This window comes from Antechinus flavipes, chromosome 3, assembly GCF_016432865.1.
Source record: "Antechinus flavipes isolate AdamAnt ecotype Samford, QLD, Australia chromosome 3, AdamAnt_v2, whole genome shotgun sequence".
In the NCBI taxonomy this organism is placed as follows: Eukaryota; Metazoa; Chordata; class Mammalia; order Dasyuromorphia; family Dasyuridae; genus Antechinus; species Antechinus flavipes.
Window position 1 is genome coordinate 78,858,959 of NC_067400.1, and position 23,083 is coordinate 78,882,041.

The 23,083-nt window shown below is 38.8% G+C and overlaps 1 protein-coding gene across 1 annotated transcript in view; it reads right to left on the reverse strand.

Annotated features, from left to right (window-relative positions):
• Window positions 1–2,294: 2,294 nt before the first annotated feature.
• The window catches only part of NRP2 (neuropilin 2), a 146,769-nt gene continuing 125,980 nt past the window's right edge, over window positions 2,295–23,083 (reverse strand). The window contains exons 16-17 of the mRNA XM_051983716.1: window positions 8,594–8,653; window positions 2,295–5,892 (exon numbers count right to left, since the gene is read on the reverse strand). Coding sequence (XP_051839676.1) covers window positions 5,588–5,892; window positions 8,594–8,653 — 365 coding nt within the window. The 3' untranslated portion in view covers window positions 2,295–5,587. The remainder of the gene's footprint in view (window positions 5,893–8,593; window positions 8,654–23,083) is intronic.

Here is a 23,083-nt window from a genome sequence, read left to right on the forward strand (position 1 = left end):
TATAGTTTATATATTATCATTTAAAACATAATTGGTCATGTTTAGATGAGTTATAAAAATTCCAAAACATTTTGCACCTTGGCTCAGATCTGAGTTTGAGTTTTCTGACAAATGCTAAAGAATACCAAGTCATTGAAGACCAAGATTCCATATATATATGTATATATGTATATATGTATATATGTATATATGTATATATATATATATATATATATATATATATATATATATATATATATATATATATATATATATATATATATATAGAGAGAGAGAGAGAGAGAGAGAGAGAGAGAGAGAGAGAGAGAGAGAGAGAGAGAGAGAGAGAGAGTGTTTTGTTTTGTTTTGCTGAGGCAATTGGAGTTAAGTGACTTGCCTAGAGTCACACAGCTGGGAAGTGTTAAGTGTCTGAGGCCATATTTTAACTCGGGTGCCTCCTGACTTCAAGGTTGATGCTCTAGCCACTGCACCACCTAGCTACTCCAGCCTTATATTTCTTTAGAGAGGAACACAGTACAAACAGGAGTAGCATTGGTTCCCATTCAATTCCAGGCCTGTAGAGAATAGAATGCTCGAGTCTCTTTTGACCTGTTTTCATAGCCAGTTAACTTCTGAGAATGACTCATATGCCTTTAGACCAAGTATTTTCCAACTCAAGCTATACTGTGGACAGGCAAAATGTCTAAATCCTCTACTATTTTACTGTATCCCTTATAACTGTAACTCAGTGATTCTGAAAGGTTCCACAAATGGGGCAGAAAAAAAGTAAGGATCAAGACACTGGAGGGATTAGTTAGGTATGTATTTTAAGAAGTAAGAATCTTTGTTTATAAAAAAATTTTCAACTGTGATAGACTTGGCTCTTTTCTACAATGAAGTGATTCAAGGCAATTCCAAGAGATTTGTGATGGAAAGTGTCATACACATCTAGAGAGAGAACTATGGAGAATTGTTATGATATGGGAGCCACCTGCTAGTGGCTGCTAAAGGTCTAACTCAGACTTGTAGAATGGATCTCTTCAAGTGAGAGCATGATGATGATGATATAAGGAGACTGAGAGACAGTTGCTGTTCTCTGACCTCTGACCTCTGACCTCTTTCCTCTTCCCTCTTCCCTCCAATTTATTTCATTCCCAACCCACAAGGAATACCTGTGTCAATAAAAGCTACTTTGCAACTCCTTCAAGTGTTATGATTCACAGCTGTGGAGGCTCTCGGAGAACTGACCTGCCCCTTCACTTAGGCATGGTCCTTAACAGAGAATGATAAAACTATGTTTTAATCATAGTATTTTTACCTTTTTTGTTGTTTGTTTGCTTTCGTTTTCTTTGTTGTGGTTTTTCCCTTTTGATCTGATTTTTCTTATGTAATATAATTAATTTGGAAATATGTTTATGAAATTGCACGTTTCACCTATTTGGATTGCTTGCTGTCTTGGGAAGGGGAAAGGAGGAAAGGAGGGAGAAAAATTTGGAGCACAAGATTTTGAATAGATGAATATTGAAAATTATCTTTTCATGTATTTGGAAAAATGAAAAACTATTATAAAAATAAAGATAATGACAACAATGGGACAAAAAAGTTTTTTTTTTTTTAGATATGTTTAAAATAGGGGTGGAGATTTTTGCACTAAAAACAAGGATTCTTATTCTTAACATTTAAACATTTAAATTTTTTGATAATTATATTTTAACATTTTGATTTTCTTTGTAATCATATGTATTTTATTGAATACTCTTAAATGTTATTGTATTGTATTATTTCCCCCATCAGTTCCATAGCCAACCAATTCATTTTAATTTCAATTCAAGAAATATTTATTAAGTACCTTCCATGTTTGAGCCTCAAAGATGAGAAGATAAAAAAATTTTTTTTGGGCTGAGATAACTGGGGTTAAATGATTTGCCCAGGGTCACTCAGCCAGGAAGTGTTGTGTCTGACATTAAATTTGAACTCAGGTCTTCCTGACTTCGGGGCTAGTGTTCTATCCACTATACTAACTAGCTGCTCACCCGCCCCCCCCCCCCCATTTTTTTTTAAAGCCAGAAGGAGCTATGATGGAAAGTGCACAGTGTTTTCAATTTTTTTGTTGTTTACTTTTTTTTCTTTGTTGTGGTTTTTCCCTTTTGATCTAATTTTTCTTGTGCAGCATAATGAATCTGGAAATATTTTTTATAAGAATTGTACCTCAGGTCTCTTGAGGTACTAACACCCATATTTATTAAACACCCACTGCAGTATGCAAAACAGTACCCCAAGTCCTTTTGTCTTGAATAAAGAAGGTACAAAAAGAATCCCTGGTATACTGTTTATTTAAATAGTAATTTTAAAAAGGCTTTATACAAATCATATAAACACAGTTTGTTGTTGAAGTTTATTTTTTTAACCTTGTGGAGAATCACAGTAAAAGCTCTCAAGTCCCTTATGATATGGCTCAGTCGATGAATGGTCAAACACCTTCGACTGTGAGCCTTGAAAAAGTTAAGCCACGGTTTCCTTAACTTTTTTCCCCCTCTCCCACCCCATGCTCATCCCTAAGCTTCCCACCCCCACCAACCCCCTTCCCACCAAAGGGAGAAAGCAAACACATGGCCCTTCTGCCCACCCAGTCCATGAGAGCGTGGAGGTAATAGGTCATTCAGTACAAGGCATAAAATTGTGTCAATACTGTTGGTTGGGTTTATCCCACTAAGGAGGATGAGCAAAGCATCACTGCAGAGAGAGAGAACGATGAATTGAATGCACCAATGTTTACTTTAGTTTTCCCTGTTCGAGTGAACAATTACACACTGTAGCACTGGATGGCCTGCTCTGGCTCGGCATTTTGAGCACAGTCAGATTCCCTGTACCAGCTGATGGGAAATATGAATGTGGGACTCTTAAAGTGGATGCATGTTCTGTTGTGTACAACTCAGAGATGAACTGCAGACCTGGAATGAGGCGGCACGGGAGCCAAGTGCCCCATCAACCAGGCCATGAGAGGGACAGTTAGCACAGAAATAGGTGTGGGGAAATCTTGGTCTTCAAGATGTCCGGAAATGTTCTCGGGTGCTTCCTTATTTCCCCAGCATCCCTCCTATAACCAGTGTTACCTGAGGCCCTGAAGGCCTGACTGCAGAGAGAAGAGAAGGATGGGTTGAACTAGATACTTATTTCTGCGTGCCCTGCTCATAGGGTAGTGTTAAGCTAAGCATGTGGGCTTAATAACTTTGCACTTCACCATTAACTAACACTGTGCCAAATTAACGCCAAGAACAGCAGTACTCTCCTGCCCTAGATCAAATTTACATTAACACTATTTAGTCCCACGTGACCATTCACATACACGGTACATACAGAGAATCCACATGCGCGCGCAAACACACACATATATGTATAAATATATGTAGATATGAACTCTCACTCTCTGTATGCATACAATACACTGTGACAATACCATTTTAACTATCAGGTCCATAAGTTAACATTTATAGGAACGGATTTGTTCCATTCACCCTTCCCCTTTAGCCTGGGTGTGAGACGAATGAAATTGTACATGATAGTAGCAGCAAAAATGGTCTGACGAGTTTTACCATTCATATGTGATAAGCTGGGTATGGTGGTTGGCTTTTTGGATGAGTGTTGCCTGCAAACAGGAAAATTCCTACACATTAATTTAAGCCTAAAGTCAAGCTGCTCTGATTTGGACAACCTTTCCTCTGCCTACCCTCCCCTTCTGCAGCCAGGTGAGGTACATGGAGGGCTATAACTAGTGACCCATTCAGCCATCTTGGCAGATCTTATTCCATTAATGGAGCTCGGTGGAGAGTCCAGAGGAGTTCAGAGAAGAAGCAGCTGGGCCAGGGAAGGATGAAGGCCTTTCTTGTATGATATAGCATGGATTTCTAGATAGAGGGAAAAAATACTTTTTTTTTTCTTCTTCACTTTTCAAGGCACTTGATAACAAAAACTCATAAATCAACAAGTGTATGTATGAGAATGAGTAAGAAGCTGAATGTATCCTGTAGCGAGGGGTGGGGGAGGATGAAGTAGAGGTGTTAATATTTTGGTTCACACTTCCTGCTAACCTCTGGCAGGATCTCCTATAACGTAACTTTGATTCCTTAGGAAAGCCAAGGCTGTGGCAGCTATAATCCACAGCAGAAATCAGGGCTCAGAGCTTAGAGAAGGGATTAATTAACCAAAATGTCTCCCTAGGGTTGTCCCCTCAACCCTTCCTACTTGACTATAGGAGAACAGAGGTTCAACTGTTCTTTCTCTCTCACTTTCTCCCCCTTTCTACCTAGTCAGGAGGCACCATGGTGTAGCTGAACAAGCACCCGACAGAGTCAAAAAAAATCCCCCAAGGTTTCTATTCCTGGCCCTACTACTACTAACAAGCTTAAAGTGTGACCTTCAATATGGTACATAATCTTTCTGGGCCATAAGTTCCTCCTGTGTCAAATGAAGGAGGTGGACTAGATAATGTTTGATGTCTCTTTTCCAGCCCTAACTTACTTGAATTCTGGTGGTCACCATACTCTGTGTCTTGTTAATAGAGAAAATAATAATTGCTTGTATTCTCATCGCCTTCCTCCCAAGAATATCAAACAAAGCTATCTCCTGGGCCTTGGAAGGGTGTCTTTGTCTGTGGCGGTTTCATTTTTACAAGAACAAGGGAGAAGGAAAAGAAAGAAAGAAAGTAAAAAAAAAAAAACCTAAAAAACCAAAAGCAACATCCAGAGAGGCCTTGTCAGGAAGGCCTCGGCCATCACGACAGACTCGATTCTGGATTTAATAAATGGCTCCTGTTCACAAAGCACTTTAAGGCCCTTTAGCGGCTCCCAAGGAGGTGCTCCTATGGATTGTGACTTGTGAAGTTTCCTTTCTGTTTTGTTTTGAATCGCACATAAGGAAGAGCTGCTGTTTCTGCTGACCCTCAAACGGCAATTTTCCCCTGGATAAGAAAAGTTAAAGGCAACAACATTCAATTTCAGTTCTAGGACTGACGGGAAACGGCAGCACACAGGCTCGGTTGGCAGAACCTGCCCTGGTAACAAATCCCTTAAATCACAAGCCTATCTGAGAAGGGGATAAGCTGGACGGCTCTCGCTCTTTGTGTTTTATTTCTAAAGATAGACCAGCTGAAAAATCCCTCGCCTTTCAACCACCGATTAGGAAAAGAAGGTGGGGAGGAACGATCTGTACTTCTCACACCACAAAGGTCATTCTTTTCTTCTACTTCTTTGAGTCCTTCCAAGATGAAACATTTTTTTTAAAAAAAAAATTCTTTTTAAGAAAATCCTCAAACAAAAGGCAAAAATCAAAATCCCAAGAGTCAAGCTGCTGTCCTTGTCCCAGCAGAGAGCAAGTCCTCATTACAGTCATGACTCGGCCACTGTGGTCCTGGGTGGGAGCCAGTCTCCCCTATGGGCCACGCCTGCCTCTTCCCTACTTCCACTCCCCCAGTCTGCTTTGCCCTCACTGTCTGTATTCTGGATCCGTTTTGTTCGAGATTATGGCATTCAGTTCCCATAGAAAAAAAAAGTAATCTTCACCAGCCACTCTGGCTGGAATGAAACGTCAGATGTGATTCAGGTGCAATCAGTCATGCCTCCGAGCAGCACTTCTGGTGGTTTATTTTGACCTTGTGCTTGATGCCATCGTAGAGCTCAAAGTTGTAGTTCTCCAGGGTGGTACAGCTTCGGGACGAGAGCCCTGTGTAGGAACATGTGCAGTAGAGAAGTAGACCGGCACAGATGGCCCCGAGCAGGACCCCCAGGGAGCTCATGGCAATGATGGTCACCAGGATGGGGTCCAGAGTGTACAGCCAGCTCTTCTCCCTGTCCTCTTTGGGAAGGGCTGGACCAGTTGTCGGAGAGGAGGAATTGCTCCAGTCGATTTCATACTCATCTGTAATACAGAAGAAGGAAGCTGAGTGAGCTCATTATCACTCTGTGGGCACCTACCAACATGCATCTCACCACAGTGGTTTTATATATATATATATATTTGGTAATTGCATATAGCATATGCCATAGATGTGTGTTATATTTAAAATAACATAACATAAATTTAACATTCTCAATATATAACACACATGTTTTACCATATCATATAATGTAAATTTAACATATAAAATATATAACTCAAATATTCAACATATATAACATAACATATAAAACTCATATTTAACATATACAACATATAACACAAATATTTAACAGGTATAACATAAAACATATAGTTAACACATACAACTTATAACACATATTTAACATGTACATATACTATATATATATATACATACTATGTGTGTATGTATATATATATACATATATACGTATATATATATATACACATATATATATGTGTATATATATATATGTGTGTGTGTATATATATATACATATATTTATATATAAAACTAACATATATTTTACAAATAATAAGTTTATTCTTGCCCAAGCACTGGCCTCTGAAAAATTTGCAACTGTACACTTGAACTAGAAAACATAAATCCAGGCTCTAAAGAAACAACCAGAATATCCCCTAATGTTAGTAATCAGTGAAATAAGTATATTTGGAAGCCAGTCTCTTGTTGCCAAGTGTGGAGTGGAATTTGAGTAGGAAAAAGATAGGGTGCTAGTGTTGGGTTTGGGGATGGAAATATAAAGAGTAATTAATTAATTTGAATGGGAGTGGAAGATAAGACCGTCTCAGGATGGGAGATTTGAGAATGTATTTGGAATCTTTGGATGTCAAGAAATTTTGGTCTGTCCACTCCCATTGAAATTTAAGGTGACTGGGGAGACGTACATGAACTGATGCTGAGTGAAATGAGCAGGACCAGGAGATCATTATATACTTCAACAACAATACTATATGATGATCAATTCTGATGGACCTGGCCATCTTCAGCAATGAGATGAACCAAATCAGTTCCAATAGAGCAGTAATGAATTGAACCAGCTACACCCGGTGAAAGAACTCTGGGAGATGAATATGAACCAGTACATAGAATTCCCAATCTCTCTATTTTTGTCCGCCTGCACTTTTGAGTTCCTTCATAGGCTAATAGTACACTATTTCAAAGTCTGATTCTTTTTGTACAGCAAAATAACTGTTAGGACATATATACATATATTGTATTTAATTTATACTTTAACATATTTAGCATGTATTGTCAACCTGCCATGGGGGGAGGGGATGGGGGGAATGAGGGGAAAAATTGGAACAAAAGATTTGGCAATTGTCAAAGCTGTAAAATTACCCATGCATATAACTCATAAATAAAAAGTTATAATAATAAAAAAAGAAATTTAAGGTGACATGAGCCAAGGGTCCCCAACCAGAAATAACTGAGGCTTGTAAGATCCCAGTGCTAATTTTCATGAAGAAAATTCTAATGTTTGGGCCTGGTGATGACCAAGTCCCGATAAATATCAGATATTTGATTTGCAGAGTTCATAGATGCTTGTAGCCTTTGCATAAAAAAAAATGGACATTACCTGGAGGTAGATGGAGGGGGGAGATGCTTAGTGAGTAATTGGTAAAATGTTGAATAAATTGAAATTATCCAGGAAGAAGATTGGCAAGGGAGGTAGTTGCCCCAGGTGCTCAGAGCACTTACAACAGCTCTTTAAAAATCTAGGCTAAACTCCAAAGAGACCAAAGAAAGAAGCAATGGTCCAATATATAACAAAATGCTCACAGTAATACTTTTCATGCTTGGTGAAGAAATGAAAACAAAGTGGGTGCCCATTGATTGGGGAATAGCTGAATTAACTGTGATTTATGAGTGTAATAAAATAATATTGTGCAGTAAGAAAGCAAAAACGAGAATTCTGAGAAACATGGGAAGATTTGTATGAACTATTATTGAAAAGTGGACTGAGCAAAATCAAAAGGATAATATACACAAAGATCACAGCAACGTAAATGAAAAGATCACTAGTAATTGAAAAGTCAGCAACAATCCTGGAGAATAGTCCCTGTAGGGATTACTAAGGTAAAATGTTGTATATTCATACTGTCAGACATGGTTACTGTATTGGGTGTTTTTACTTAACTGTTTTTTCTTTGTTATTAGGGAGAGGAGGGCTCAATTCTAGGGTGGTTTGGGAAAGGGGTGGCTGTTGCCAGAAATGACTGTTCTATGAATCATTTGGAAAAAAACACCCATATCAAGATCACAGGCCCAAATGAACACAGAAACAAAAGACATCAATAAAACTTATAAAAATCAGTCATAAAAATAATAGAGTGGAATCTAGGAGTATATACAAATTGTATGCCTTGCATAATTTTGATATTCATGATGTTCAGCTTATGAAGAACTCTGTCTTGATTCATTTTTAATAGCTAAGAAAACTTAAGTTTAGAGAGTGAACAGGACTAGCTGTTTAGTGACAGAATTGTATGAAGGTCATCACTTTGATCTTGATAGGTAGATATGATCTTTTCCAGCTCTTTCGCCATTTTCATTCTTGACCTTTATTTTTTGACCTTTGCCCTCTAGGACTCTGGGAAAGATTCCTAGCAAGCTAATCTTAAGTTTAAATAAGAGAACTGTTTTTAAAAAAAGGAAGAGGGTAGATAGAAACTGGCTCACCTTCATCATCATCTTCATATCCCTCGCTACTGAAAATTCTCGGTATTTCTGGGATATCCACTGTAATGAGAAACAAACATAATAGAAGATATTTTTATATCAATAATTGTCAGTAGACAAGATTTGTAGAGTTGATTCCATTGTAGTTGCTACTCTGGAATTCAGAGAACACTATCATTTTCTTCTTTTTTTGGTGCTTGAAAAAAAATTCTAGACTTACTGAACACTAAATAAAAGGAGAATTTCTTTCACAAAGAAAAAAGAGAATTAGACATGAAGTGGCAAATCTCCATTATGTGCAGCTTGCTTTCCCGTTTAGGACTAAATTTAATACATAACTTTCAGAGCTGTTCTTCTTGTCTGTATTTCCTTTTGTACTTCTTCCTGTTCTTTTCTATGTTTCTTTAAATAATACTTCAATTTCCTCATTTTTTTCCTTTTCCTTTTTATGCATCAGAAGTGTTACTGTTAACTTTCTTTCTCCTTCTCAAATTTCCCTAAAAATGTGGGAAAAAATCCTTGTGTTTAATAAATATATCTAGTCAAGCAAACAAACACGCTCATTGACCAAATGAAAATATACACCTTGTTCTACATAATGAAGCATCATCTCTCAGGTGGTAAGCAATATGTTTTAACTTCCATACCCTAGAACTGTGATCCTTGTATTGGAATTAATCACTGTATTCATTACAGGTCTAAGATCTGTGAAAGACTTAAAGTTTTTCAAAGTGAATGCTATCATTTTCCAGCAGACCATTTCTTGGGTATTAGATTCTGACTCCTTTAAGTATTCTGCTCCCTCTTTTTGCAACAACCAGAAGAATAAGAAAAACAACCCCCAAAGCTAGGTATTCAGCATTCAAAGATATTGTCATTTGTGCCTTTAGTCATAATAGCGGCCATTCATTATCAATATTATCCTGGATATTATCCTTAGACCTTTCAATGGTGTCTTAGTACTTGCCATTAGTCACCATTATTACTAAAGTCATTTTAGCACCACAGATTTCATCACTTCATATGCATATATCTAAGTGGACACAAAGCCTAAAGGACTTCTCTCCTTGGAATTTCAAATAAATTTAAAGTAATTTAAGCAAGTCATGTATCATCGTTATATGTTTTACTGTAGAAGCGGAATTGGAAAAGAATGTCGTAATGACTGCCCATATCCACATATCTGCATTAATATCACCCATCTCTTCTGCCCAAGCTACTCTGGGTGTTGCATTTCTTTATGATTTAGAATAGATCAAACACTGGCAACCAATCTAGCTAGCCCAGGTTTGAATAGAGCTTAGTTAATTTACTCTGAAATTTCTCCAGTATTATCACTGTCTATCTTTTTCTTTTATATGATAATTTTTGAGGATAATACAGGTCTTTCTATTCACTACTCTGTCCATCTCACAGAAATCACAGCTGAGGAGAAAAAAGAAAAACCTAAGGAAAATTACTTGTCTAAAATGGTAAAACATTTTAAAAGAAAGTTAAATATGTGCCTGAAAAGCAATAGGATATTGTTTCTTCAGATCTTACAAGCTAGTTTTTAGAGTCCACATCTTTGACTCAGTATCCCTCATTGCATGTGCATATGGCCCTTTGAGAATTCTGTTCTACCTAAAATTGTGCTTTCTGAATTTCAGAATAATCCTGAATATTAATGCCAGGGACTTAAAGAAAAAAATTGAGAAGAGTTAAATTATACTTCAGAAAAAACAGTAAGATTGATCCCCAAAGTAGCCTAAAATTGTAACCTGTCCACACTATCAACCAGGAAATTTCTCAACCACAACCTAAAATGATTTCTGATCCATCACTGTCACACTCCAACTCCTGAAAGCTTGGTCTTTTAATCAATATAGGAATTCCTCTGGACGACTGACTGAAGCACCAAGAGTTCCTTCAAACTCTCATCCACTTTCATGGAGATGGAGCAAATAAAAAGTTCACTTAGATCCCAGTGGCCTAGGTCATCTACCATGTTGATCACCATTCCTCTATATCTCCAGGCTGTTTCCTGGCCCTCTGACAGAAGGAAGATAGACATTAGTGAGATCAAGCCAAGCATTTCTATCTTAGTTCCCATCCTCTTTGTTATTCTTTCTGTGCTGTTACAAAGCAGATTGTTTACTTGGAAGGAAAACATGAACAGACACCAAGAAGAGACAGGTGGTGTCCATCAGAAGACTGAAGTAATGAATCTGGAGGTGCAGGTTGCTGAGCTGATTTTTCCTATAAATCAAATAGCTCTTGTTCCCACCTCGTCTAAAAAGAAATAGGTTTGGTGGGGGAGATTGGCAGATATCCCATCACACAGTATTTCCAACCAATAATCAAGGTGATGAATGCTCACATTTCTTGACATCTTCACAGCTAAAAGGTCCAGGATATTGGATAGGACTCTTTTGGATTCATTTATGAACAAAGCAGCATGATTTGCCAATGAAATCTGTATCTGCTTCCAGGTATAACGGTCCCGCCAAGAGGGTAGAAACAGTCGGAAGTAAGAATATGGCCCTATTCCATTTCATCCCCCCATTGCCCCAGGAAAGAGATCAGTCAGGAGGTTTTTGGCAGCTGTCAACTTAGCAGAAAGTGACTGTTACTAGGGAATAGGGCAAAAAGAACACTAACCTTTAAGAAAAAAGGCAAAAAAAACCTGCCCTGACTTAAAGGGTTAGCTATGACTGGAGGCAACAGTGTTCCTAAACTGAGGGAGAAAGGAAAGGTTATTAGACTCGAAGATACAAAGCTTGAAAAGACTTTAAAGGTCATTTGGTGCAATCTATTTTATAGATGGGGAAATTGGGGTCCAGAGAGTTAAAGTGGCCAAAACTGTAAGTAGCAAAGCTGAGATTTCAAGCTAGATCTTCTTACTCCAAAGTAATTCCTCTTTCCTTGTTTTAGAGTACACTTCTGAGAGGAAGGATTGAATGCAGTCTTATTTAGAGACAAGGGGTTAAACTAAATGGTCTCACAGAGTCCCTTCTAGTTCTGAGGGGTTCTCTTAAAGCTCTTGCTCAGATGTGGCTGAGATTTCTGCACCTGGAGAATCAAAGGCCACTTCAGAAGAAGAAGTAAGCTCTGGAGACTTGACTTCTCTCCATTTTTCTCCCCTCTTCCCTTCTAATAATCACTCATCCCAGTAGTTTTGTTGGGTGAGTGGGAAGGGTTCTAAAAAAGCATCAGTTAATCAACATTTTCAAAAGAGCATCTGTTCACCAAGCCTTAAAGAAAGAATCGCACGCTGGGGAAAACTTGAATAAAGAGAACATTTATACAAAAAGCAATTTAGTTTGATAGCAATTTTCTCAATTCCCCTTGCTAATATCCCTGATATTTGTGTTTGATTAAGAGCTTTCTCCCTCAAAAGCCTTTTTGCCCTTCACCAGTCACTCTTCTCCGTTCAGTCCAGTAGTTAAAGCTTGGTTCACTCCCTCTTGAGAAAGAGGAAAGATGTGCTGTGCTACTTCTTTTGTGTCCTGTGATTCTCCAATCAACCAAGCAAAAAGCGGGTAGGGAAGCCCGGCTAGAGGTAACAGCAGCCAAAGGAAAGAACACTTGTGGACATTAACGTCAGAGATTTCCATAGTGCCTGTGGGCAAGAGCCAAGAACTATCAAAGCATGTGTTGACAGTTGATAGTTCCAGTCGAGTCCACAAATGTTTATTAAGGACCTACTATGTTTCCTCACTGGGGAAACAGACAAAAAAGTAAATAGTTTGTTACTTTCAAGGACCTGGTGTTCTACCGAGGAGATACAGCACGAACACAGAGCATTAAATACAAAGTATTTACAAAAGAATTTCAGCAGGCAGGGAATTAAGAGACATAGGAAGTGGCACTTGAGATATTGTTTGTCCTTGGTTCCTGAAGAGGACCAATAACTGATATAAGGAGGCTGTTGACTTGCAAGTGAAAGGGATTTAAAGGAGGCAGAATCATCAGCTTCACTCTCTCTCCCCCAGAGCCAGTGACAAGACATAAGTCAAGATGACTGGCCCCAGCCCCAGCAGCACTTGAGATAAGCTTTGAAGAGATCTGAGGGTTTCAAGAGGCAGAGATGAAGGAGTAGAACATCTGAGCCTGGGGAATAGACTGAGGTAGGAGACTGGATGTTGTGGACAAGAAAGAGGAAGGTGGCTACCACCATAGAGGAAACAGTAGTTTGGACTCTCACTTGTACAAGGGATGGGATAGACCCAAAGCAGCTAGGAGATGACAGAGAAAGGAGGGGAAGACAATGTCAGAGATGGGGGAGTTTCTTTCTTTCTTTCTTTCTTTCTTTCTTTCTTTCTTTCTTTCTTTCTTTCTTTCTTTCTTTCTTTCTTTCTGTCTGTCTGTCTGTCTGTCTTTCTTTCTTTCTTTCTCTCTCTCTCTCTCTCTCTCTCTCTCTCTCTCTCTCTCTCTCTCTCTCTCTCTCTCTCTCTCTTTTTCTTTCTTTCACAATTAGGATTAAGTGACTTGCCCAGGGTCACATAGCTAGGAAATGATAAGTGTCTAAGACCAGATTTGAAATCAGAACCATCTCACTACCCCAGGATGGGCATTTCTTTTACCTCTTTTAATTAGCATACAAACTCAGTGGAAGAAGCTTTGGGCTACTACTTTCCTTTGTACTGGGCATCATGTGAAAAGATAATTAAGAAGGTGTGTGTGTGTGTGTGTGTGTGTGTGTGTGTGTGTGTGTGTGTAGGTGAGCAGTATAATAGACAAGGAAAGAAGCTGCTTGTCCCATCCCACAAGATGTCAGAAAGAAGATGGAAAAAGAAATTTTATAATATGTCTTATCTTATACAATCTAACACACTGACAATTCACAATGTAGCTTTCTACAGAACTCAAGAAAAGACTGGAGAATAATGAAATGAAGATGAGTAACCCTAGCTTAACACTGCTGGATGTCCATTTGAACAGTGTTCCTATAGTGTTAGGAGCCTGCCCTGAGAAAATCACACTGAGAAACCACTGATGATGGACCAGGTCATATTGAGGTGAGGAAAGGACCAATTCATCAAACTCCAGCTCCCTGCAGAAGAAGGGCAAGGCCTCCTTGGGTAACAGACATAAGACATATCTGCACTGGATAGACAAAAAGAGGCTATTAATATGACTGATTCTTTTCAGAGTGGCCATATTTCTCATGGAGACTGAGTAGGAGAGATATGAATGAAAGCTGAGTTCAGGACGGGGATGTAGAAAGCTTTAGTTCATGTGGAATGATCCTCTCAAATGAATGTATATGGAAAGGAGACATGGAAATTCAAGGAGATGAGTATCTGTACTGAGAGAGAGAGAGAGACAGAGAGAGATGACAGAGAGAGCCAGAGGTAGAGTCAGAGAGACAGATATACAGACTAGACACAGAGAAACACCCAGAGACAGAGAGAGGGAAGGAAGGAGAGAAAAAGGAAGGGGGAGGGAGAGGGACAGAGACAGAGACAAAGAGAGCGACAGACAGAAACAGAGACAGAAAAAGACATACAGAGAGAAAGAGCAGAATATTACAAGATATAAGGATATTCAATTCTAACTACAGCTTCTGGTACACTGGCAAGACAAATGAGACCAAAGGAAAATGCAGTCAATGAAGTGATATTCCTACAACATAAGGCAAACCTAAGAGAGCATGGCCTTGAGGGTCATGGTTTTTTTGGGCCATCTTGACATCACAAACTGAATTAAAGTGAATCATGAAAGCTGGTGTGGAGTGGTGGGAAAAACTCCCTGGTCCTAGAGTCAGAAGATTCAGACTCCAGTCTTGGTCCTTGGTGCCTTGAACAGGACACTTTATCTCTATGGTTTGCCTTTTCCCCTCCTATAAAATTAGTATTGTATTATATTGCATTCAACAAGCAGTTACTAAGTTCATGCTATGTGCAAAGCATTGTGGTAGATGTTTGGTGATACAAAGGAAAAAAATATGTAAAACAGCTTCTGTGCTCAAGGAGCTCATATCTCCTAAGGAATTCAATATGTGAACAGAGAGGTAAACCAAGATAATTTCATGAGAGACAGGGAGAATGCTAATGGCTAAGGGGATCTAAATTGCTATTTCTTTTCTTTTCTTTTTATCAAGGGTCAGCCTGACTTTAAGTTTGTGGCTACAACACTCAGAATTATTCTGGTCTTCCCAGCCAGCCCACATAGTTAGGCTGCCAAATTTAGAAGAAACTTTATTATCATTATTCTTCAAAGAAAATATTAATCAAAGTCCTAATTAATCAACCAATCAACCAACCAACCAACCAATGAATATTTATTGCACACCTATATGTCTGGCACTGTACTAGATTCTTTGAGGAATGCAAACATAACAAGCCCCATGTCCAGCTTGGAATGTAATCAGAGAATATTGTTAGACAATCTAGAACTAAGTATTTAAGTCAAGCACAGTGAAATGAGTATCAACCATGGAGTCAGAAGATGTGGGTGAATGCGTATCTCTGACAATGCTGACTGTGAACAAAATATCTGGGATTCAGTTTTAGCATCATAAAATGGAAAAAAAATTGAATTAGTTAACTTTAAAGATCTTTTCCACTTCTAACTTTCTACTCTTCTCTGAATATGGCTGGACAATTGTACACAGCAAAAAACAAAAAAACCTAAAAAAACTGTTAGGGGTTGGGGGAGAGGAGAATATGAAGAAGCAACTGAATGGAAACCTATCTCCTCTGCCTCCTTGAAAGGAATGGTTTCAAACATACAAATTTAGCATTTTTTACCCAGTACTCTAATTGCTCAGTTCTACTTTGTTCAAGTGCATTTTTTAAAACCAATCCTCTCTGGGATGTAAAGTGATTGTATCCCACCACCACATACTCTCCACATCATATTTCCCTAACTAAGTAAAACCCTCCCTCTCCCTACTCATTCTCACCCCCTCACCACTTCACCATCCACTGGAGACCCACCGTGAGCCAAAGAGCTGAAATAACAGAGTGCTCTAATGGAGTTTAATAGAGTTGGAGTAATCAAGTGTGGCAAAATAGCTGCTACTTAAAAAAGGAAAAAAAAATTCACTGCCTTTTCATATTGAGATTGAAGCTTCCAGGCTGTGACTACAAAAGAGCCCTGCCTTCTGGCCCCATTGTTTTCCCCAGGTACCCTTTCAGTTGGTATCACTGGAAGGGAGAAGGGTTAAGTGCACTTCATGGAGAAAGGAGGAAGCTTCTTGCCCATCTAAAGTTAGTATAATTCTTCAAAATAAAAACCTCATAACATCTGGTTACTAAAATGCACACTAGCCTCTTGAAGGGAATCCCTCAAAACTCCAGGAGAGCCCCAGATTCTCCTCATGCTCTTGGTAAATAAATTGCAACACTATTGAACATAGTGGCATCCCTTCACAAACCAAACCAGGGCTAATGAACAGAGTTTCCCTCCAGGGGGCCTGGAACACTGCCCAATATGGTAAGACCACCCAGATTACCCAGAGACACCTCCAAACTCATCACTCAGAAATTCCTGCTCCCCCAGCTCTTCCTCCCCTCTCTGACACCAGCAGTCTAGTTTGGAGCTTGGTTTCTTTTGCTTGTTTTTAATCTTTGCAGTTTGATCTGGGAAGATGATAACTTGCATTCCAGTATTTACAGACACCAGTCTGCTACATTAGGGTCTTAGTGCACAGAATAGCATGGCTTTGTTTCCTTTCCACGGTCTAATGGCAGCCTGCTGTGAAAAGGTGAAGGCCCACAGGCAAGGGCATGAGGAAAGCAAATTTGTCGTCTTGTCTCAGAGTTTGCTATTCAGTCAAAATGGCTTTCCTTCTGTTCCTCACACGTTATACAGCACATCTCCTGTCTCCACAGCTTTGCATTGGCCAATCCACATGAATGTAATGCGCTCCTTCCTTCCCTCTGCCTTACAGTCACTCTTTTACTTTATGATACACCATTTTCTACATGAAACTTTTCCTCTCTGTCAATTACTAATGACTTCCCTGCCAAACTACTTTGTATTGAATTACTTTGTATATATCTATTAACTTCATACACACACACATATAACATATATATGTAAAAATATATACTTGTTCCTCACATTAATATAAGAGTTCCTTGTGACTTTTAACTTGTATCTCTAGATTCAACGAATTCTTGTTAATTGACTGATTTCTAGAACTAACATTCAATAATACTATAATAAGTCTATAGGAATATATATATATATACATATACATATATATGTCTATGGGAAGGGAAAATAAATGAATCCATGATAAGACCAGAAAAATAGGAAGATTGGGGTAGTGAGAGGCCAGGGGTAAAAATCTCTAGTTGCCAATAGAGGATGAATAGAACAGGTAGAGATCCGGAAGGATCCTCAATGTCTCTGGGATATAGGGATTAGTCCAACAGAAACAGGTGAAATGGAAGGATAATGTTGCACTTGGGCCAGACCCCTTCCAGGTGGTGTTGCTTCTTCATAGCATGATCAGACATTATGAAAAGTCAAGACTTTCCTATTCATTTAAGAACGCTTGTTTTATGCCTCTATTTAGTCCAACTTAATAAGCCTGTGATAGCAAATCACTCATCTTTACATCTCTGCATGGGACTGGATGGCACAATGGATAGAGTGCCTAAAGTCAAGAATTCCTGAGTTTAAACCTGCTTCATACACTTACTGTGTGATCCTGGACAACTTGTTTAGCCCTGTTTGTTTCAGTTCTTCATCTGTATAATGGGCTAAAGAAGGAAATGACAAACTATTCTAGCATCTTTGCCAAGAAAACCCCAATTAGGGTCACAAAAAGATATGACTGAACAACACTAAGGGACTGGTTAGATGCCAGGTGTCACTATCCCGGTTTAGAAATTGTCAGATCACAAATCTAGAGCTGAAAAGGACACCAGAGATCAGCTGGTCCAATTCCCTCAATTTTCAGAGGAAGAAAACACTAATTTAGTGATGTGGGTATCACGTTAGAAGGGAGATTCAAACTGAGGTCCTCTGATTGTAGAGCCTTTACTGTACTCTACTTTATTATACTATACTATGAAAAAAAATGACCTGACAATACTACAAGATATGAGATGAATCATAATTAAAAACAAACAAAAAAAACAGAAATAAAATTGGAAATAAAATCTAAGAGATTTCAACATCTAATTCTGGACAGTCTTCACTATCCATAAGATTGAATGATTTCTATATCTAGGATCAGTCATTAGCCATTTAAATCTTTGGCTGAAGCTTATCCCAAGTTTCTGAACCTGCTGAGCTCACACAGAGGCAGCTTTTGGAGGCCTTTCATCTATTTTGTCTTTGTTTGCAGCAGGAAACGCTAAGCAGAGAGGCCACAAAAATGAGGGATGATGGAGGGTTGAGCAGAGATGTCTCTAGGCTTCAAAGTGTTTAATTTGGTTTGGCATTGAATATGGCATTGGCTAAATGTTCTGCCCTTTCTTTTCCTAATTCAGTTTGTTCATTCCCAGTTCCAATAAGAAGCCAAAAGTTCATATGTTTATCTCCACTTTGCCAAATCTCCTCTGGTAGAAAGTCAGGCCACCTTGGGAGCTATTTAACTCTAGCTGTGTTTGGCCTGATTTTAGAAACACCACCAGAAGACCCTTTATCATGGGTTTTTATCACCTGGGTTCCAGCCAAAACAACTCAAGGTCATGAAAAAGAAACTCTCTATTTGGAATTTTTCAAATGCCTTTTAGGATGGGGAGGAAGAAAGGGAGAAAGGGTTTGAACTTGGTTTGAGATTATTAAGAAAGTTTGTTTTAGTTTTTTAGCCATTATTTCATGTTGTTTCTAGTTGAATAAATAAGAAAAAATTGTGAAAGGGCTTGATATTCATAGCCAAAAAAAAAAAAAAGAGAGAGAAAAATGTGGGAAAATCTTGAAATGAAAGTTACTGTAGCAGAGGGTGCCCAATGAACACAGAGTCTGGAAGGCCCTTCCTTCTCACCTCCATTTACCACTTAGAACATTTAGCTTTCTCAGAGACTTTACACGAGTACCACCCTCCAATACAAAGCTTTTCCTGAGGCTCCAGGTGTGTTTTGTTCCTTCAAAAATTATTTTGTATTTACTTATCTATGTAAACAGTAGAATGTAAGGTGAAAATTGTTTTTCATTTTTGTCTGTCTTTGTCTTCCCAGCTGTGCCCCTTCATACTATGTCTTTGTCCAGACTGGTTATTTTACTCTTGCAGGTAATGCCACAAGAGAAAATTTAATCTTTCAATGTCCATCAGTGGCTATTCTGCAATTTATAGGCTTAACAAATTCTCCAAGGCAATAAGGGAGGTTAAATAACTAGTCACATAACTAGTACAGGACTTTAAATTCAGGCCTTTATGGCATTAAGGCAGGTCCTCTGGCCATTATATCTCACTGCTTTACAAATGGTAGATTGAGAATACGTTGCTTGGTGAATTTAATTGGAAAATAGATCAAAAAGAAAGGATGGAAGATCTCTTTTGTTGTTATTGTTCAGTTGTGTCTGACTCTTTGTGACCCCATTATAGGTTTTCTTGGCAAAGACACTAAAGTGGTTTGCCATTTCCTTTTCTAGTTCATCTTACAGATAAGGAAACTGAGTCAAATAGGTTTAAATGACCACAGCTTATAAGTCTCTGAGACCAGATTTGAACTTAGAAAGATGAGTCTTCCTGATTCCAGGTCCTACACAAGAGCCTCTTTGTGATCAACTATATATAATAAAGATTGCAAATGGACAAATTGTTGGCTATAAGGAAGCCTACCAAGGATGAGGGTGAGTAATATTGGTAGGAGTGACTACAAGTTTCTTTAACTCTCTTTGCAAAAAGGAGACATCCTCATGAATGAACAAACAAATGAATAAACAATCATTTTACTAAGTACCTACTATGTGTCAGATCTTTTGCTAGGTTCTGGTAATAGAAATGAGATAGTCTTTTCCCTTAAGAAGCTTCCATTCTAAAAGAGAGAAATGAAACAGGGCTAGAAAAGAAGAGGAGTTATAGCCACTTTGCCATTAGGTAGTTGCACCCCTTCCTTATTTAAGTGTTATTTTTGATCTATTCCTGTAGAAGGCAAAAGTCTGGAGGGAAGAAGGAAGGACTTTCCAGATTCTGTGTTCATTGGGCACCCTCTGCCACAGTAACTTTCATTTCAAGATTTTCTCACATTTTTCTCTCTTTTTTTGGCTATGTGAGCAAGATGCTCCAGCTAAGTAGGTCCCGGTTTCTGGTGGATAAGTGGGTAGTGGGTGTGATGTAGTCACCAAACAGGGCAACAGTCAGGAGACTCAGATCCATTACTGGGCTCTGCTGCTAATGATCTGTGTCCCTTTGAGCAAGATGCTCCATCACTAGGGCTTCCATTTCTTCATCTGTGATATGGTCATATCGAGTTTTAGTAGTGATTTTAGAATTACTCTTAGGTCCCTTCCAGCTCTTTAAATCTGACACCACTGCCTTAGAGGTCCATTGAGTTCATCCCCTTTATTTTATAGCTGAGATCCAGAAAGATTAAATACCCCATCATCATCTAGACAGAGAATGGCAGAGGCAGAATTCAAATGCAGAACCTCTTTCACCATATTCAGACAATCCATTATTCTATGGTCTCTACGCTTCTTTTGACCTCAGACATTCTAGGACTCTAAACCAGAGACCAACTTTCAAGGTTTGGTCCAGGCCCTGCATTGGTCTTTTCAGTCTTAAATAACAATGGTTTTCAAATATAAAAGAGCAAGAATATTCCCTCTCCCCTTCCACATATGCAATTGTATGTGGATACTTTCATATGTATATTTTATCTATATAGATGAATACATATTAAAAGCATGGACCAGACTTTCCCATAAATTGCTGTTTGCTAGTCAAATAACAATGGTCTTCAAATATAAAGGAGAGAAAGAATATTCCCTCTCTCCTTCCACATATGCAATTGTGTGTGAATACTTTCATATTTTATCTATATATAGATCATACATATTAAAAGCATGGACCAGACTTTCCCAGAAGTTGCTGTTAGGTAGTGTCAGGCACTGTTGATGGATACTGCAGGTTACAACTGAATGAGAGTCTGCCTGTTTAAACATGTTATTATAGGCAGATAGAACTGGTGCAGGTGTGAGCTCTTCCCCAGGCTCTCACTTTGTATCAAATGAGTGATTATAGGAACAAAGGGTTTTATCCCTCATTTCCCTGATCATCTTCCATCCCAAGTGGCCAAATGAACATTGGACTCTATCCAAAATGGAGTCAATCTATGGTGTATAGCAGTGGTGGTGATGGTAGGAGTGGGGGGCAACTATGCAACTGATCCAGGAGGTAGGGAATGAAAGATGGAGGAGGCCTGAAGGGGAGCCGTATAGGAAAGGGTGTTTTTATTACCTCCCACAATCTTTTTTGGCTCATGTTATCTAAAGCACAAACCCTTTCACTGCTATTTCTGCTTCATTTCTAGCCTTACTGTAGTTTAGTACTTTTTGCAGAATCTTAGCTATGTGTACAAGTCAGTACCCAAGAGCCTTAATCCTCCACCCCAAATACACAGTCAAGATTTAATGATGAAAGTAAGCTCCTTGAGGGCAGGAATTGTTTCATTTTTGTCTTTGTTTCTCCAGGGCTAGCACAACATCTGCCACATAGTAGGTGCTCAATAAATGCTAGTTGAATAAAAGGAAGGCACAAAGATAGGGCATCACAGGCATATTATTACTTCCTTGGACAGACAGTTTAGTGGAGATATCTTTAAGAACTCTTCTGGCTTTTCCAAATTAGCCCTTGAGGCAGCTAGTTGGCCCAGTGGGTAAAGGGCTGGATGGGGAGTGCAGGATGGCCTGACTTCAAATCCAGCCTCAGATACTTACTAGCTGTGTGATTCTAGGCAAATCACTTAGCTTCTATTTTCCTCAGTTTTCTCATGGGGATAACGATAATACATACCTCCCAGAGTTGTAGTAAGCATCAAACAAGATAATATTTGTAAAGTACCTAATAAGATCCTTCCTTCCTTGTTCTTCCTAGGCAGCCTCCTTCCCCCAAAGGACTCATTATAAAAGGAGGGATGAGAAAGCCAACACATTTTCCCTCTCCTTATTCTATTCTTCTACCAGTCCATCCACAGTGATTAAGAAAAGAGGGACAAAAGATTTTTGCGCAGACATACTAACTTCGTACTCTAGTACCCCTTGAAAAAAACACTCAGAAAGTAGCAGGAAGCTGAAATAATCCTTGGAAAGAAGCAGCTGCCTTGCTCCCTTTCCCTTCCTCCTCCTCATTATCATTGGGGCTGGCTGTACCCTACCAGGTTGAATGAGCTGCATCCCAATGGCCATTTTAATGATTTCTACTTTAGTTGATGAAACTACTTGCTGACAGCTAAAGCATCCCATTGCATCATTTTGGGTCCCCTTTGGAACTCTTTTGATCCTTACTTTAGGGACTTGAGTTAATAGGAAATGATATGTTGAATTGCAATCTATTTCAGCACAGGAAGGGGGGAAAGCAAAGATAGCTTTCTACATTGACTGTCTCTCCACAATCTATAGCTCTAATCCCATGGCTTGATTTCTAAGGCCATTTATGTAGTGTTAACAATTCAGGGAAAGTAGCAGCTTGTATCTCAGTCTAAGGCAAAAACACTGAACCTGGAGTTAGATGTACTGCACTTAAATCCTGTCTCTCTTACCAGAAGGTGACCTTGGACAAGTAATTGACAACAGATTTCTTCTGTTAAATGAGAAGACTGGCCTAAATTGTCCCTAAACTACCTTCTGGCTTTCAAACTCTAGGATGCTATCATTGTAATACAAAGAGTTCTGAATATGGTGTCAAAAATTTTGCATTTGAATTTTGCTTCTGCCATTCTTTACCTAGGTGATGATGGGCAGGTACTTAACCTCTCTGGATCTCAGTTTCTCCATCTATAAAATAAAGGAGCTGAACTGCATGGACCTTTAAGGTAGTCAAATTTAAAGCAGAAATGGGAATCACTAAATTCTACATAAAGATCTCTGTGGGCCTTGTGTTGACTTAGAAAACCATACATCCACATTTTCTATGCCATTTTGTATTTTCATTTATTTTGTTAAATAATTCTCAATTACTCCATTCCCTTAATCTGCTTCAGGCTGAGCATGAGTCAGTTGAGTTTCTGGCACCTCTGCTCTAAGGTGCCTGCTGATCCTGGATTATGATTCTTGGAAGGCCAGAGAAAGCTCATAATCTACATGTTTGGTTATAGAGATGGCCATAAATTACAGAAGACATGTTTTGGTCTCCCTTAGTTTTAAGGCATAACAGAAACCAGGGATAGAATAAATGATGATTCTTGTTCGAGCCCCTTGGATTCTCTTCTGTATGTTGCTGTACATCAGAATTGTCTGGTATGAGCAACAGCTCACTAGAAAGTAAACACACAGTCTGAAGCCTTTCTGTCAGGTGACCTTCTTTTATCCAGAAGGCTGGACCCTTCCAGGGCCAGTGTGGGTGATCTGAAGGCCACAAGCTTAGGCATGCACTCAGTATGT